At 42.7% G+C, this 17997-nt stretch overlaps 1 protein-coding gene across 7 annotated transcripts in view; it reads left to right on the top strand.

Moving 5' to 3' along the window:
• The window catches only part of LCP1 (lymphocyte cytosolic protein 1), a 156662-nt gene extending 140558 nt beyond the window's left edge, over nucleotides 1-16104 (top strand). For 6 of the 7 annotated variants that reach the window (XM_054687783.1, XM_054687785.1, XM_037527019.2 and 3 more), the window contains 3 exons: nucleotides 6623-6746; nucleotides 9426-9550; nucleotides 12862-16104. In XM_054687783.1, the coding sequence (XP_054543758.1) occupies nucleotides 6623-6746; nucleotides 9426-9550; nucleotides 12862-12994 (382 nt within the window). In that variant the 3' untranslated portion in view covers nucleotides 12995-16104. Of the gene's footprint in view, nucleotides 1-6622; nucleotides 6747-7712; nucleotides 7808-9425; nucleotides 9551-12861 lie in introns of those variants that run through there. The other variant, XR_008549084.1, reaches the window with a different exon arrangement.
• Nucleotides 16105-17997: the final 1893 nt, after the last annotated feature.

Below are 17997 nucleotides of genomic sequence, written 5' to 3'. Positions count from 1 at the left end.
CGCTGAGCATGATCCCTTCCAGCGCCATCCATGTTGCTGCAAATTGCATGTGTTTATCTTTTTTGAATGCTGAGTAATATTCCATGGTATATATGTACCACATCTTCTTGATCCAGTCATCTATTTTTGGGCATTTGGGCTGTTTCCAAAGCTTAGCTATTGTAAATAGTGCTGCTATAAACATAGGGGTGCAGGTGTTCTTTGGAATTGATGTTTCTGTGTCTTTTGGGTAAATACCTAGGAGTGGAATTGCTGGATCATATGGAAGCTCTATGTTTAGTAGGTCCAGAAATCTCCACACAGCTCTCCATAGTGGTTGGACCAGTTTGCACTCCCACCAACAGTGCAGGAGAGTTCCTTTTTCTCCACAACCTCACCAACATTTGTTGTTGCTGTTTTTTTTAATATGTGCCATTCTTACTGGTGTAAGATGGTATCTCATGGTAGTTTTGATTTGCATTTCCCTGATGACAAGTGATGTTGAACATTTTTTCATATGCCTGTTGGCCATTTGCATTTCCTCTTCAGAGAAGTTTCTTTTTAGCTCTTCTGCCCATTTTTTGACTGGGTTATTTTCTTTGTTGTTGTTGAGTCTCATCAGCTCTTTGCAGATTTTTGTGATCAGTCCTTTATCATTAGTGTTGGGTGCAAAAATGTTCTCCCAGTTGGTGGGGTTTCTCTTTGTTTTTGTTATTGTCTCTTTTGCTGTGCAGAAGCTCTTTAATTTGATGTAGGCCCAGCTGTTTATCTTTGCCTTCACTATCACTGCTTTGGGTGATGTGTCTGTAAAGATGTCTTTGATATGCAAATCACGTAGTATTTCACCTATATTTCCTTCTATGTATTTTATGGTTTCAGGTCTTATGTCTAGTTCTTTAATCCATTTTGAGTTGATTTTTTTGTATGGTGTGAGGTATTGGTCAAGCTTCATTCTTTTGCATGTAGCGACCCAGTTTTCCCAGCACCATTTATTGAACAAACTTTCTTTGCTCCAATGCATAGTCTTTGCTCCTTTGTCAAAGATTAGTTGACCATAAATATGTGGGTTTATTTCTGGATTTTCTATTTGATTCCATTGGTCTGTGTGTCTGTTCTTGTTCCAGTACCATGCAGTTTTGATGATTATGGCTTTGTAGTATAGTTTGAAGTCTGGGAGTGTGATGCCTCCATTTCCTTCTTTTTTTTTCAGTAGAGCTTTGGCTATTCGGGGTTTTTGGTGATTCCATATGAATTTCATCAATAATTGTTCTATTTCTTTGAAGAATGACATTGAAATTTTGATTGGAATAGCATTGAATCTGTATATTGCTTTTGGAAGGATGGCCATTTTAATAATGTTTATTCTTCCAATCCATGAGAAGGGGATGTCTTTCCATTTCTTTGTGTCTTCTTCTATTTCTTTTAACAGTGTTTTATAATTTTCTTTGTATAGGTCCTTTACCTCTTTTGTTAGATTTATTCCCAAATATTTGATTTTTTTTTTGTTTCGATAATAAAAGGGATGGTTTTTTTTATTTCTTCTTCTTCAGATTTATTGTTTGTGTATAGGAAGGCTACTGACTTTTGCGTGTTGATTTTGTATCCTGCCACTTTACTGAACTGATTGATGAGTTGAATTAGTTTTTCTGTGGACTTTTTGGGGTTATCTATGTATATTATCATATCATCTGCAAATAGTGATAGTTTGACTTCTTCTTTTCCTATTTGGATTCCTTGTATGTCTTTCTCTTGTCTTATTGCTCTGGCTAGGACTTCCAGTATTATATTGAAAAGCAGTGGTGAGAGTGGACATCCTTGTCTTGTTCCAGATCTTAATGGAATTGCTTTCAGCTTTTCATCATTGAGGATGATACTGGCTGTTGGCTTGTCATAGATGGCCTTTATGATGTTGAGGTATGTTCCTTGTTTCCCAAGAATTTCAAGGGCTTTTATCATGAATGGGTGTTGCACTTTGTTGAAAGCTTTCTCAGCATCTATTGATATTATCATATGGTTTTTATATTTCTTTTTGTTGATGTGTTGGATAACGTTGATTGATTTTCTGATGTTAAACCATCCTTGTGTCCCTGGAATGAATCCTACTTGGTTGTGGTGAATTATCTTATGGATACATTGTTGGATTCTGATAGCTAAAATTTTATTGAGGATTTTTGCATCAGTGTTCATTAGGGAGATTGGCCTGTAGTTTTCCTTTTTTGTGTTGTCCTTATTCGGTTTTGGTATTAGTGTAATGTTGGCTTCATAGAACGTGTTTGGTATTGTCCCAGAAGGGACTTTTTTACCCTCTCTGTGCTGCACATTAACAAATCTATTAAATCTAGAGCCAGTTCTAGCTGGAATTTATTTTATTGGATTTCACAGATGTGCTAATTTAGTCTTTTATCTGGATAACAAATGGCATGTCATTTTTCTCTTCAGAACAAATGAGATGTGCGTACTTAAACCTGCCTTTCCTCTTCAGTAGCCTGGAAATCACTCTCAGATTAGGAAGCTGGCAAACAGCATGTGTACAAATTTGGAGACAAAGGGCTGAAACAAGTAGGCTACCAGCAGATAGCCACAATAGTTAGACTCCAACAAAGGACCAAAGAGTAAGGCAGGGAAGTGAGGGAATTCTCCCTAAAACAGGTATGGACATCATTGAGTTTGTAATAAGTGCTTAAATAACAAAACACTGAAGTTTGTCCCTCTGGGTCAAATGTTAAATAATGAAACAAGTGTTGGAAGGCAGGAAGGGTAGCAGGTCAGCATTGCAGCCTGACAGCACCACACCTGCACCCTGTAGCACCATCCTCTTGTTGAATGAGGCACTGGCTGTGCTGGGGCTCGTGGGGCCCTCTCCTTTTTTGACAGAGGACTTTTCAGCACAGTGCATTTTGCAAACGCTGGTAGTATTGGGATTTTGTCTGGAGGGTTTTGTTTAATAATAGCACAGTTGCCCCAAAACATGTTTGGTGATAGGGAATGACTGTCTCACAAGACATCCTTGATAGACACAAGTCAAATTCCTTTTTGTTTTAAATTTTGAATATATATAGTGCTTAGTGGACGGTCTAGAGTTGAGACTCTGGTCTAATTCTACCTTTTCTTCTCTTTGTTTTTACTATTGTACTTACATGCAAGTATCTGATTCCTTTTAAATCTCTGGATCAGTCCTGAGGTGTCAAAAAAGAAAACTTTGTGTTCATAGAACTCTGTGCCACCCTGTGGGGCCATCAGACCCCTGGATGCAGTAATGGCTTCCAGGCGGTCAGTAAGCTGCCTTCATGATTTTCTGCATTTCTGTTTCCCTGCTCCTTTGCAGCTTTTTTGTTTTTCACAGTAGACTTTTGTGTAAAGATGAGCGTCTCCTCTGTACCATTCCCTTCCCTAACTCAAGAAGTGGATCTAAAGCACAGTTTCTGTTCACTTGGGAGTATCAGCAAGGCAGATTGGGACCCTTGGCAAAAGGCAGTGACAATTCAGTCCTGAGGTGTGTGAAGCTGCTAGACTGAATTTAGTTTGTTTCATTGGGTTATATGTAGACATGACCCACTGAAACAGCATTAGCTTATTGTTTCTTATGAGAAATTCTTTTTTTATTTTTATTTATTTTATATATTAATTTTTAAAAATTTTTTACATCATTGTTCATTTTTAAACAATATTTGCTTCCCCCCACCCCCACAGGTGTAGTCCCCATAGTGTTTCCTTCACCAATGTACCCATGCACAAATCACCTCAGTTCTTATAAGAAATTCTTAAATGTTACAGAAAATGCTAATAACTTAGTACATATGCAAACTATCAGCAAGCAAGAAGCCAGTTATGCCATAAAGCCTCATCTAAGAGTAGGGCCTACACATTAAGAGTAGGGCCTATTGCAAAGTAGGACTATTGTAAAAACCTATCTGGGACATATCCCAGTTGTATTCATTATTCCTTAGCATTCCTTAGTGGCCCCATCCCTGAGCCCAGATGAGGCATTTCTCCCCTCTACTTTCTCCTTGCTTTTTCTGGGAGAAATTCTATTTCTTTTACCCACCACTCTAGTTTTTCATTTGCTAGATGCCCCATGTTCTCTAGCCACCTGCTAACGCTGAAAACACCATGATGAACTGGGTGTATGGACTTGACAGAGGGACATGGTAGGCAGATGCACATCAGCTCTATCAAAAATTCAGGAAAACAGGCTAGAAGCAAGTAAACAATAATGATTAACATCAGAAAAATGATGCTTGAGCTGGGAATTGTTCAAAGGATTAGAAATTCACTAGAGAGGTAGGACTTCCCAGGCAGAGAGCACAGTCACAGAGGTGGGAGGCAGGAGGTGGGAGGACATGCAGTGTGGACACGGAGCTGCTGATGGTTCTGTACCATTGAGATGTGAGTGTGTGTGTCCATGAGGGGTGTGAGGTTAAGTCCCAGAAGAAGGGAGGGAAGGAGGAAATCAGTGGTGTATTGAAATGGGACATTAGAACCAAATTGTGCATGCCTGAGGAGTTTGACCTGTATTCTTTGGACCAAGTAGAGTCACTTTAAAAGACATAACCAGGATTGTACTTCAAAAGGGTAAATTCTGGGCCTCCCTGGTGGCGCAGGGGTTAAAGACAGTGCTATCAAGCTACTGCCAGCCACTGCAGCACAGTTCACTCCTGGGCCAGCTGGCCAGGGAGATAACCCACATGGTGCAGCAGACCTCTGCTGTCTTGCCCACTGCTCCCCTCAGCAGTGTACTTCGATCAACCTGCCTGTTCTGTTCCCTACTCTGTCTCTGGTGAATCCTCTCACCACCGCACCTCTGGCCTACACCCCAGCTCTTGTATGCATAAATAAATAAATCTTGGGGGAAAAAGGTAAATTCTGTGAGGATGAGAAGCAGAATGAAGAGGACCCAATTAATAGGATATTTGGAGAGTTATAATTGAGAGAATGTTGATGCCAGATTGGCAAACATTATCATTATCATCATCATCATTTTGATAAAGAAAAGTTGCAGAAGTCGTTTTCCTCCTCAGCTACAATGATGCGAAGGTGCTTCACCCTAGAGGAGGTAAGGCAGCACTCCTATTTCAAGGATTAAACTTGAAAACTGTGTGGGAAATTCTGGCTGAATTGTGTTTGCCATAGAAGAGTAACTAGAGGAAGTCACCAAAGGGTTATGTAAGCAAAATCCTAGGCAACCCGTGGGAACGACCTCATTTAGGTAGGTCCTTGGAGAGGGATTCGGTGGCAGAGTACTTAGGTTGCAGTGTAAACAGTGCAACAGTGCACACTGTAACTCAAGCCCTCTGAGTCTCTCCTGGGTAACCTGACCCTGCCCTGCAAGCCCAAAGCCTGAGGCCAACAAACCTTCCCAGCCCAGCTGCTTGGCTTTCTTTTCTGTAGTCCCCTTTTGCTGGAAGTAGCTTTAGGGAATGATGAGTGTTGTCTGCTCTGTGGACTTTTAAGAGCTTGGAGTCTCCTCTTTTTTTTTTTTTTTTAATAAAGATTTATTTATTTATTTATATAAGCACTGGGTACAGTCAGAAACACAGGAGGGTGAGAGAATTCACCAGAGCCAGAGCAGGGATCAGAACAGGCAGACTGACTGAAATACACTGCTGAGGGGAGCAGCGGGCGCGGCAGGAGAGGTCTGTTGCACCATGTGTGACCCTCGCCTGCAGCTGGGGATCGAACCGGTGCTACAGAGGCTGCAGGCAGCTTCGCCGCCCAGCGCTCAACTGCTGCGCCACCAGGGGAGGCCCTGGAGTCTTCTCTTAGTAAATGTTTCCCCAGCATGCCTGACACTCCTAAAAGTATATATCTGGGCCTCCCTGGTGACGCAGCGGTTGAGCGCTGGGTTGCGAAGCTGCCCGCAGCCTCTGCAGCGCCGGTTCGATCCCCAGCTGCTCCCCGGCCACCTGAGGAGGGTCCCACATGGCGCGCAGACCTCTCCTGCCGCCCGCTGCTCCCCTCAGCAGTGTACTTCGGTCCTTCTGCCTGCTCTGCTCCCTTCTCTGGCTCTGGTGAATTCTCTCACCCTCCCGCGCTTCTGGCTGTACCCAGCGCATGTGTAAACAAAACAAACAAACAAACAAATAAATAAATAAATAACATGCCTCTATTAAAAAAAAAAATCTTAAAAAAAAAATAAATAAATAAAAGTATATATCTAAGGCGATTTACTCTCAAACTAGAGTTTAACTTTGGTTGATGTATTCCTAACATTTCTAATTATATAAAGAAGAAAACTCTTTTATATTTGTCCCTTATTATGTTGACTACTAGGATTTCTCTGCCATTGTATTGTGCCTTGACTTTTATGGTTTCTTTAAGAAAAAGCATCACTCATTCAAATCCTTTGCTTCCTTTTCTTCTCTTCCGCCTTTTCTTCCTACCCAGAGCAATGACAGTGCTTAGAAGGAGGTATTAGCTGTGCATTTCACTCTAACAAAGTTACATTTTAAGTTATTCTAAACAAAACTAATGTATTATATATTCTTTTTTCAGCAAACATTATGCTGTCCAAACTGTCTTCTGTGACATGCCTAGAAAGACAAAAACATTTCTACCCTGGTTACTCTCTGAATTGAATGAATTCAAGTACTCTATTGAATTCTTTAGCAACTTTTTTCTAGAAACCATTCTTGATTTTGTTCAGGTACACACTGAATATTCTTGAAGAAATTGGAGGTGGACAGAAGGTCAATGATGACATTATTGTCAACTGGGTGAATGAAACATTGAAGGAAGCAGGGAAAAGTTCATCCATCTCGAGTTTCAAGGTAAAACTCTTAGGTTGCTTGTAAGTATAAGTATAAAAACCTGAGTTTTATACTTATTCTTAGGTTTTCACTCTATTAGAAAGTGACCTTCCATGTGAGGTACTGAGATTTCCCCTTCCATTTTGATTTTGTCTGAGTTACCCATTATTGTTTTGGTGTTCATAGGTCATTTCATTGACGAATTTCTTCACTATCTCTTGAAATAATTTTTAGAACCCATCATTTTTCACACATTATTTTAGGCATTGTTTTTCCAAAGTAACATGAAATGTAATATTTTTTAAGTGTGCAGAGCCCTGTGATTCAGATTCTTAATGGAAAATGGTGAAATACAAAATGGTGAAAGATCTCTGGTGTTTATTGAGAAAAAAATAGTTGAGTACTTGTATTCAAATCCAATTTTTATTAATGGCATTCAATTTTATTAAACTTATTAACACACATTTCAAAGAGTGCATGGATCTTTCCTCAAGGTACCTGTGTACTTGATCCATAGTAAAATAGCTGTGCTTATTTAACTACATTTTTCTGGTTTAAAGGTCAACACTGTGGGGTTGGGGGAGACGCCTTCTGAACTGTATTAACAGGCTCAGTGAGGCAGTTCATTAAATCAATCCTCTACTTCAAAATCAAGAAAAAAAATAAAATAAAGTTCCTCCTCAACCAGAGAGGAGAGAAGGCATCTCTGGGTTCATCTGCACCAGAAGTACCCACCCCTGGGAACTCTTCATAAAACAGCCTCCTCTGTCCCCTCCAGCTTACCTTTCAGTCTGAATGGTGAGGGGTAGCTGAGCAGGGCTAGGAGTAGAGGCTGGTGAAAAATATGAGCAACTACTTCCAAAAATATTTGGAAATGCTGTGAAGAGTTCTCAATATTGAACACTCTCTGAACCTCCTTATTTGTAATGTCACATTCACCTTCACAGACATTGTGAAGTTGGTTTTGCTGTTTTCCTCCTTTTATAGGTGAGGCAACTGGAGCTCAAGTAACTCCTGAGGTTACAACTGGTAATTGCAGGTGATGGTCCATCAGTGAGGGGAGAGCGCCTATTACCTGCAGGGTGAGGCTGTAGGGCAAAGCGTGTCCATCCGGTCACATAACCATGACTACACAGTGACAGGTCAAATAGCCAAAGCCCAGTGTGTGTCCCTGTAAAACAGCTCCCACTGCTGTCCATATTGTCACCCTGCATTTTCTGGAATGTTCTCATGGGAACTCACTCATGAGAATGTTTGACAATTCTTTTACCTACTGTGACACTCTAGGCCAGTTTTCTCCTGTTTTCTCACTAGATCATTATAGATAGAATCAATAAATAAAAAGAATCACAAAAATAAAATGTCAGAGTTAGCTCTACCTTCCTTTAGAATGAAATCTTAAGAAAGTTAACACAATCCACTCTTGATTTACCATTTTGGAAATAATCTCTGTTCCTTTCTCATCTATGGTCAGCCACCACTTGCTGATCATTTCCCCTGCCTGTTTTCACCTTCACAAGACTGGCAGAAACTGGGAAAGGAGACAAAATCCAACCCCCCATTTTGTTTTTCTGTGCTTCTTCACCAAAAAGTTTTATGAAGATAGAAGCTCAGGATTATGGTGAAAATTAGACCGATTTTAATTTTGTAGTTCTTACATGACCCAGGAGTAAATAAAAATCCACCCATTATATATTCTTAAATGTTATTCTGCCTATCCAGAAGATGCTAGATGCTAGAGACTTAACATCTTGCAGGGGTCCAGAGTTGCATTCCTTGAGTAGAATCGATTTAAGGGTTGGATGGACCCTTAAAGTATGGGGTGTGGGATGGTGGCAGACAGTTGCCTTTCCATTTCTGCCCTCTAAGTCCCCAGGAGAGAGGAGAACAGCTGACACAGAGCTTGGTATCATCACACCTTAGGAACACCCATAGTTCTAGGTGTGAACATCAAAATGTTTACAAATGCCAGAGAAAGATCCCAGTGCTTTAGGTAACTTAGGGACTTTACCAGCAAGTCCCTTAACCTCAGAAACTCCTTTGACTCACCATAAATTAAGATTAGATGCCTACACCTGAGGGGTGGTGACAAGATAACCTAGGAGAAAGCGCTGGGCAAACTGAGGCACCAACAAAGACTAATTGCTGTCACTTAGTCACGTAATTGGCTTCACCATCTCTATGAGCCTGGGGATTCTTTTCTTTACCTGAGGTCTCTAAGATAGGAGCATCTACTAAAGCTTCTGTCCAGCTGAGCCCTCATTTCTAACCTTGCCCATCACTTCTAGCCCCCCCCCAACACACACACATAAAGCAGGGCTTCTTGTAATAGTTTTAGTCTCCCTTTGCTGATCATTTCCTTTTCAAATCCCCCCATCTCTACTATGTTACCAGTTGGTAAGTTAGACACGATATATATCAATTTCTCTGTTTTTCTCCAATTGCACTAACTTCCTTCCATTCCCTATTTGAGAGTGACTCCCTGCCTGTTAGTGGACAGTGGATTTTCTCTGTTCAGTGAGTCACCAGGAAGTTAGTGATGCCCCTACAAAAACTACAGTTGATGTGGTACACTGTGGCACTTCCCAAACCAGGCTGTATATGTTTCATATTTAAGATAAAACAACCACCCACATCCCTTGAGTTGAATAGAAATAACTTGGGGCATGTTAACAAAACCTTCCCTTTCTTTCTCTGCAGGATCCAAAGATTAGTACAAGTCTGCCAGTCCTAGATCTCATTGATGCCATTCAACCAGGTTCTATTAACTATGACCTTTTGAAGACAGAAAGCTTGAATGATGAAGAGAAACTCAACAATGCGAAGTACGTAAATAAGCCTGAGGTCAGGGAGGGAGGGAAATAACTGACAGCCGCATGACTGCTTATACCTTTGTGCAAAGAGTTTACTCTTCCCATTAGTGCTTTCTCTTCTCATCACTTACTGTGTCTCTTTGTCACTACTTTAGATATCACACAATAGCCACGCAAGGCTCCTAGTGTTAGAATGTGAACAAGACAAAAAGCAAGAATATAGTTGCAATATACTAATCATAATATTTAAGAGACTTCCTAAATAAAGTTTGTATGTGAAAGACCCAAATACAAACACTCCATTTGTGAATATCCATGAATATGAGTGGGCAGAGGTGGGTTCAAGACCACAGTCTTCCTCTGCCTGACAGCAGCTGCCATTTGCTTGACTGTGTAGACTGAGAGTCAGCAGACTATAGACTCTGAGCCAAATTGACCTTTTGTCTGCTTTCATAAATTTTTATTGAAACACAGATATGCCCATTCATTTATATATATATATATATGTATTTATAGATATATAGATATATAACTTCTGTAGTTGCCTTCCTGCTAACAAGACAGAGTTGAGTTGTGACAAAACCCACAAAATCTGAAATGTTATTATTGGCCCCTCACAGCAAGTTTGCCAGCCTCTACCGTAGAAAGATGCCTTTCTCAGTGGAATGCATCAGCTTCCTAGGACTGCTGTAACAAAATACTATGAACAGAGCATCTTAAAACCACAGAATTTTATTCTCTTCTGACTATGAAGTCTACATGCCTGAAATCAAGGGTCAGGTTGATTCCTTCAAAGGGCTGTGAGGGAGAATATCCCACATCTCTCTCCTACCTTCTGGCAAGCAGTCCTTGGCTTATGGATGCATCACCCCAGTCTCTTCCCCATCTTCATGTATCTTCTCCCTGTGTGTCTGTGATGTCACATGACTGACTTTTCTCTGCATGTGTGTCTGTGTTTCTTTTATTCTTACAAGGACTCCAGTCACACTACTCCTGCATGATCTCATCTTAACTAGTTACTTCTGAAACAACCTTGTTCAAAATCAGGGTTCTATCTGAGGAATTCAGACTTCCAAATATCTTATTAAGGGGCACAATTCAACACATAACACAAAATTAGCAAGTGACTAGTGCCTTGTTATATATATAAACCCAACCATGCTCTTCTCTATGTTTCCAGTTTGGGAGAGTGAAGACCTGTGTTCCTGGTATACTGATGCTTAGCACAGTCTCTTCAAGAGAAGATAAACAATTAAATGGCAATTATAATGGAGTATGATGGGGTGGTGACATGGAAAGGGGGCTATCCGGTACCATCGAGGGGATAGGAAAGGAACTGAAATCCTACAGAGCAAGTGACATCTAAGCTGAGATAGACTGCAAGACCAAGTAAAAAGGAGGTAGATAGGGCCTCCCCTGGTGGCGCAGCGGTTGAGCACTGGGCTGCAAAGCAGCGTGCAGCCTCAGCAGCACCGGTTCAATCCCCGGCTGCCAGGAGAGGGTCCCACATGGCGCGCAGACCTCTCCTGCCCCCTGCTGCTCCCCTCAGCAGTGTACTTCGGTCCTTCTGCCTGCTCTGCTCCCCGCTCTGGCTCTGGTGAATTCTCTCACCCTCCCGCACTTCTGACTATACCCAGTGCTTGCATAAATAAATAAATAAATCTTTAAAAAAATAAAAAAGGAGGTAGATAGGTGAAGGAGATAGGAAGAATATTCCAGGTAGAAAGAAGAGTGTGTACAAAGACCAATAAATTTAAAACAAAAAAGACATTGAAAAGTCCTTGAGTGTAGATGGTCAAGAAGCATGTCATTAGGTTTAAGCACAATGCCCAGGGTCCTAGTAATTCAGCTGGGATTCAAATTCTGACTTCAGAGCCCAGGCCTATAAGCACTATCTTGTAAGGGCAAGACAGAAAATTACTTAGAAAAATGGATAAAGGAAATTATGCAAAATGTTACAAATGGTAGGGGCCTCCCTGGTGGCACAGCGGGTTAAGCGCAGTGCTGTAAAGCTGTCTGCAGCCTCTGCAGTGTGGGATCGATTCTCAGCCAGCCAGGAAGATACCCACATGGTGTGACAGATCTCTCTTGTGCCTGCTGCTCCCCTCAGCAGTGTGTTTCGGTCATCTGCCTGTTCTGCTCCCTGCTCTGTCTCTGGTGAATCCTCTCACCCTCCTCCGCCTCTGGCCTGTACCCCAGCTCTTGTATAAAAATAAATAAATCTTTAAAAAAAAAACCAAAATGTTACAAATGGTTATGTTATGGTGACAAGATTGTACATCACTTTTTTAAGCTCTCTTTTCTCATTTGGCAATTTTTTCTCTTTTTTTTTAATAATAGAAAAGTAAATTTTTATTTCCTTAGTAATACAAAGGAAGTGATTGAGAGATAGACAAGGAGAAAGAATATGGACCACTCCCACCTGGTGTGCTTACTTTAATTTGATCAATAAAGTAAGAGCAAGATTATTTTAGGAGATCAGGAGGAGTAATGGGAGCTTGGGTGAAAGTGGGAACCCTGAAGTAGTCACTATAAGAGGTTACTAGATAATAGACGAGGTGAATAAAAGATCTGTCAGGTGATACTGTGGGCTCATTTGAAAATAGATTATAACTAATAAAAGTTATAGACCTGTAACTATAAATAGGGCAAACATGTTCTGATGCAGCTATGGTAACTTTATATGAAAAATGTATAATGTAAAAACCTGGCTATTCTAATACTGTAGTTACATAAATGCACATTTATGTTCACAAAGATGGAGTGGGGCGAGGAATAAAAGAACTGATATGTAAGGCCAAGGTAGTACAGATGCATTTCTCCTCTTTTCTTCCTTGCATAAAATGTTTCTATAGTTGAAATACAGTCTGTAACTTTCCTAGCACAAATTTTTAGTCAGTTTTATGACTCTTTCTGTGGATATATAGCTCAGGAAAATAGTTGTGGTGTTTGGGTCAAAAGTGGCAGGAACTAAGAAGGTCTCTGAGGACAAATAATAAAATCGGTGATTATCATGAGATTAGACAATAAATCTGGTGAGCCAAGATTTACCCAAAAGAGTGGTGGATGCCAGTGACTGGCTCCAGCTACACTGGGAGTGGGCTCTGCATAATATTTAGTATGTAATATGTTGTTTGTGTATACTGTTTGGTACATATTATATAGTGTGTAGTTTGTGCTGTGACTGTAGCATGTGGTATGTAATATGTAGGGTATAGTGTGTAGCATATAACATGTAGAACCACTGTAACTTTGGTCCTGAGGGGTTCCCTTCCTACTTTGTTGCTCTGGCTCTCCTCATTGTTCCTATTTTCTCCTTTTAGGTACGCCATCTCTATGGCCCGAAAAATTGGTGCAAGAGTATATGCCCTTCCAGAAGACCTGGTTGAAGTGAACCCCAAAATGGTCATGACAGTGTTTGCCTGCCTGATGGGGAAAGGGATGAAGAGGGTGTAAGAGGGTGGGGCAGGGCTGGAGAAGGCACTCTCATTCCTAACTGCTCAGCTCAAGATGCCAACAGAAAACCCAGGAAGATAACAGCTGTTCCAAGTTTTAACTTGCTAGCGTTATATGAGATTTGAAAAAGGGTATATTTGGCCAACCAAGTGGGCCTGTTTGTAACAAAAAATTATTCATGCTTTGCAAATGCCATTTCTTGCAAATATTTTTTATCAATGAATTTATTGCTTTTTAGAAAATCTGCAGAGAAAAACATCTTAATTTCCAGGCACCCTTCCTGCTTTAGCCATAGTCCTATATAGAAGCTTTGGTGTTTTTAATTTTACCATAACCTTGCAAACCAGTTTATTTTGATTTTGACTGCCTTTCTCTTCAAGTCAAGGACCGGCTGGGAGAGTCATCATACTAGCCCACTAGTCCAAAAGCCTGTTTTTAGAAGCCGATATTTGCTGTTTTTAGACTTTCTAACCCCCTTCTCTTATGCCCTATGACTTTGCTCTTCCCCCTTTCACAACTTTCTCTATAGCCCACCTCTGCTAGACCTCCCTCATCTCTGGGCCATTTGGAGCATCTGACAAATCTGTCAGGCTAGTGGGACCTCAAGCATCTCTGGCAACTTGCTAAAATAATCATCAGAGCCTTTCCTCAGAACTGGAATCATCAGTTTCTTGTGTGTTGTTTCTGGCCAATTGGATACCCTCTGTTTTTAACCCTAGGATTTGGGTTCAGGCTAGATCTAGCATCTTTGAATATTGTGCCTTCAGATGTTTGGCAGGTGAGCTCTAAGGAGCATGTAATGTGTCAATGAGCCACTAGGGGGCATTGAGAAACCAGTCCTCTGGGGTACTGCCTCTCCCTGTATTTAGTGTTGAAGGTTAAATCTAGCTGTTGTGATATGGCTAAACAATCCGGCTCCTTTTTATTTGTTCTTGCATAGTGCATCTGATTACTGCCAGGACACATTATCAATGGCTACTTTTTTGGTACGGTAGAAGCTTTTTGTCACCCTCTCCCCACCTCCCAGGTGGCATATGTGCCAATGAAGAGTACCCCCAGCTCTCTCTGTCCCCTTATACTCACTCTCATGCAAAGAAATTGGCCAGGTATCAAGCTGGTCGAGGTGATGAGAAAATATATTATTGAGTAAATGAATATAATAAAGATTCCAGCAGAACTTCCAGCCCAGGTGCAATGAACACTCCAATGCAGGCATAATTAACAAGTTTGCTTACTTACAGCTCTTTCCCTTTAAAGATTCATGGCCAGGGCCTCAGCACTCTTATCTAAACAAAGTTGCAGTCAGATAACCTGTTTTTTGACATTTGGGTTGTGTCCATAGCTTACCTATTGTAAACAATGCTGCAATAAACAAGGGGTGCAGGTGTCCTTTGGAATCAATGTTTTTGTGTCCTTTAGGTAGATCCCTAAGAGTGGAATTGCTGGATCATATGGTAGCTCCATTTTTAGTAGACTGAGGAACCTCCAGACAGCTTTCCATTGTGGTTGGACCAGTTTGCACTCCCGCCAGCAATGTAGGAGAGTTCCATTTTCACCACATCCTCGCCATCATTTGTTGTTGCTGTTTTTTTGATATGTGCCATTCTTACTGGTGTAAGATGGTTCTCAGTGTGGTTTTGATTTGCATTTCCCTGATTATAAGGGATGTGGAAGATATTTTTATATGCCTGTTGGCCATTTGCATTTCCTCTTTGGAGAAATGTCTTTTAATTTCTTCTGCCCATTTCATGACAGGTTTGTTTACTTTGTTTTTGTTAGAGTAATGTGAGTTCTTTGTATATCTTTGTGATCAGTACCTTATCAGTTGTATGGAGTGCAAAAATGTAGGAGCAGGAAGGCCGCAGAGCAGGATATCTATGATTGGGGCAGACCGGGTAAAGGAGAGTCTTGAGCCATTGGTGTCTTTCTCAGGCTTTTATTGCGCTTTTACATGTAGTGCAGCAACCAGGTACACGGAAGGCAGGGAGACCAGGAGGCCCATAGCCATCCAAGCCCCAGGCAAGTCTTCACTCTGGGCTTCTGGCATTCTTTCTCCTGTTCTGTCCCATTCTTTCTCCAGCTTCTGCTTGTCTTGGTGAATATCTCAATACTCCAGCCATGGCCCATAGAAGTAAACAACATAACTTATAACTGTAACAGGGCCTCCCCTGGTGGTGCAGGCGATTGAGCACCATGCTGTGAAACTGTCCACAGCCTCTGCAGCACGTGTTCAATCCCAGCTGGCTGGCGAGGGTCCCACATGGCACGGCAGACCTCTCTGTTGCTCCCGCTGCTCTCCTCAGCAGTGTATTTCGTCAGTCTGCCTATTCTGTTCCCCGCTCTGTCTCTGGTGAATCCTCTCACCCTCCCACGCATCTGGCCTGTCCCGGTTATTGTGTAAATAAATAAATCTTTTAAAAAAAAAAAAAAAAACACTGGCCTCCCCGGTGGTGCAGTGGTTGAGCGCTGGGTTGTGAAGCTGCCCGCAGCCTCTGCAGCGCCGTGGCTGCTGGGCGAGGGTCCCACATGGCACCCAGACCTCTCCTGCCCCCCGCTGCTCCCCTCAGCAGTGTACTTCGTCGATCTGCCTGTTCTGTACCCCGCTCTGGCTCTAGTGAATTCTCTCACCCTCCCATGCTTCTGACTGTACCCAGTGCTTGTATTTAAAAAAAAATTAAAAAAAATAAAACCAATGTAACAAATGCAGGTGCCCCATCAGGCAGGGGAATCCTAATGGTGGAGGGTAGATAAGCTTGAAAATCATTTACCCTACAAAGGAACGGTGGTGATCTGTGCATGGACGCATTGGTGATGGAAATTATATGGGGACTACAACTGAGGGGGTGGAGGGAAGCAAATATTGTTTAAAAATGAACAATGAGGGGCCTCCCCGGTGGCGCAGCAGTTGAGCATTGGGTTGCGAAGCTGCCGCAGCCTCTGCAGCGCCGGTTCCATCCCCGGCCACCAGGCGAGGGTCCCACATGGCACGCAGACCTCTCCTGCAGCAAACACTGCTCCCCTCAGCAGTGTATTTTGTCAGTCTGCCTGTTCTGTTCCCCGCTCTGGCTCTGGTGAATTCTCTTACCCTTCCATGCTTCTGACTGTACCCAGTGCTTATATAAATAAATAAAATCTTTAAAAAAATAAAAAAAAAATTTAAAAAGTAAAAAAAAAAAAAAGATAACCACTTGAGCAGTCCAGTCTCTGAGGTAATTTCCCAAGGGTGGGGGACAGATCTACATGGCGGTGAGGAAACGCTGCGAGTAAAATCTCCCATTAAAAAAAGTTAATAGGGAGGAAAAGCGGCAGGTCCCAGTGAGAACTGGGACACGGAAGATAAACAGACGACTCCAGCAAACTACCCGAAGAAGAAAGCTGCCATTAAAGAGGATTAGAAGGAAGGAAAGCTCAGAACCCTGCTACCCTCCCCCAACCACAAAGTCGGCACTCTCCGACCAATGGGAAGGAGGAAAAAACAAAAAACTAAAACGACCAACAAGAACAAACTACGCAGCAAGCGGGACTGTGAGTGGAAAGGAACTATTTCAGCCACCACACCCCGTGAACTGGAGCTGTGGAGAACCCTGCAGGATTCGCCGCGGAGGTGAGCGAATGGCTCCAGGCGCCATTAGAGAACACTCTGGAGACCTACACACAGCCCCAGGCCAGCCCGTAAGCTTGCGTGGAAAAGCGGCACGCTTGAAAAGCAAACGAGGAACGCAGCTGCCCAGGTCCCCGCACCTGTGACCTAGGCTTGAGGGGAGACGCGTGGGGGCCCTTACTGAGGTGAATGTCCCTCACTGAGTAATCAGAAACTAGGTGCCCAGGCACAGGAGTGGGGTGCAAAAGGCGCCATTTCTGCGGACACTGAACTGGGCTACAGCCCGCGTCCTGGACCTGAGGGTTTTGGAACTGAGACCCAGGGCACGAAAATTGGGGTGTGGGTTCCCCTCGATGGTGGGGCACAAGGTAGACACAGCACCCCAAAACCGTTGAGGCTTTCCCCCACTCTGTTCCCTGTCCCATGGGGTGAAAAAAAAACAGCTCCCCAAGGACACTAGGAGAGATCTCTGGCGCCACCTAGCGACCAGAAAAAAAAATCACCAACACCCCATAGAACAGGGACCTTTCTTCAGAAAAGACTGCTTGAAACCGGCAGAAGGCTACCTGAGGAGCCAGTGGTGAGCTGGGAAGTTTGCCTATGCCAGGGCTCTTCTGACCAGCAATCCAAGCCCAGAGGAGGAGAGGGCACCCACGCTGGGGCAGACCGGGCGCGGAGAAGAGTGTGCCCGAGACCGGGCGCACAGGGGGTGCGTCCTGCATCACCATTTTAGAACAGGGACATATCTCCAGTAAAGACTGCCTGAAACGAGCAGAAGGCTCCCGGAGGAGCCAGAAGTGAGCTGGGAAGTTCGCCCACGCCAGGCCCCTTCTGGCCTGCAGTCCAAGCCCAGAGGTGGAACGGGAACCCACCACCGGGGCAGACCAGGCACACAGGGAGTGCATCCCACATCAACATTTTAGAACAGGGACATTTCTCCAGTAAAGACTGCTTGAAACCGACAGATGGCTCCCGGAGGAGCCAGAGGGGAGCGGAGAAGTTCACCCAAGATGCCGGCCAGTCCCAGCAACACAGTGTCCCAATGCATATGGCAAATTAGAAAACAGACAGTAGGGAGTAGAAGAACCACACACAACATAGCAACTCCTCAGGAAAAAAGCACACCATAAAAAGAAAACCACCCCCCAGATTGCAACAACAGTAACTTGGAAGAACTTCTGAGCCTTCCAGAAAGAAAATTTAAAATTGCAATGATTAAAAAAATGACAGAAGTCATAAATAAAACAATGATAAGGGGAAAATAATCAATGATCAGATGAATGAAATTGAGTCCCTAAGAGGGAAATGCAGGAGATCAAAGAATGCAGGAGATGTAAAAGAAATTTAGGAGATCAAGATCTAAAAGAAATGCAGGAGATCAAAGAATTAGTGGAGGCACTAA

This window comes from Talpa occidentalis, unplaced genomic scaffold, assembly GCF_014898055.3.
Source record: "Talpa occidentalis isolate TD23 unplaced genomic scaffold, MPIMG_talOcc4v2.1 talOcc4.5, whole genome shotgun sequence".
Classification (NCBI taxonomy): Eukaryota; Metazoa; Chordata; class Mammalia; order Eulipotyphla; family Talpidae; genus Talpa; species Talpa occidentalis.
Note: the sequence above shows the minus strand (reverse complement) of the source record. Positions and strands in the feature narration are given on the sequence as shown.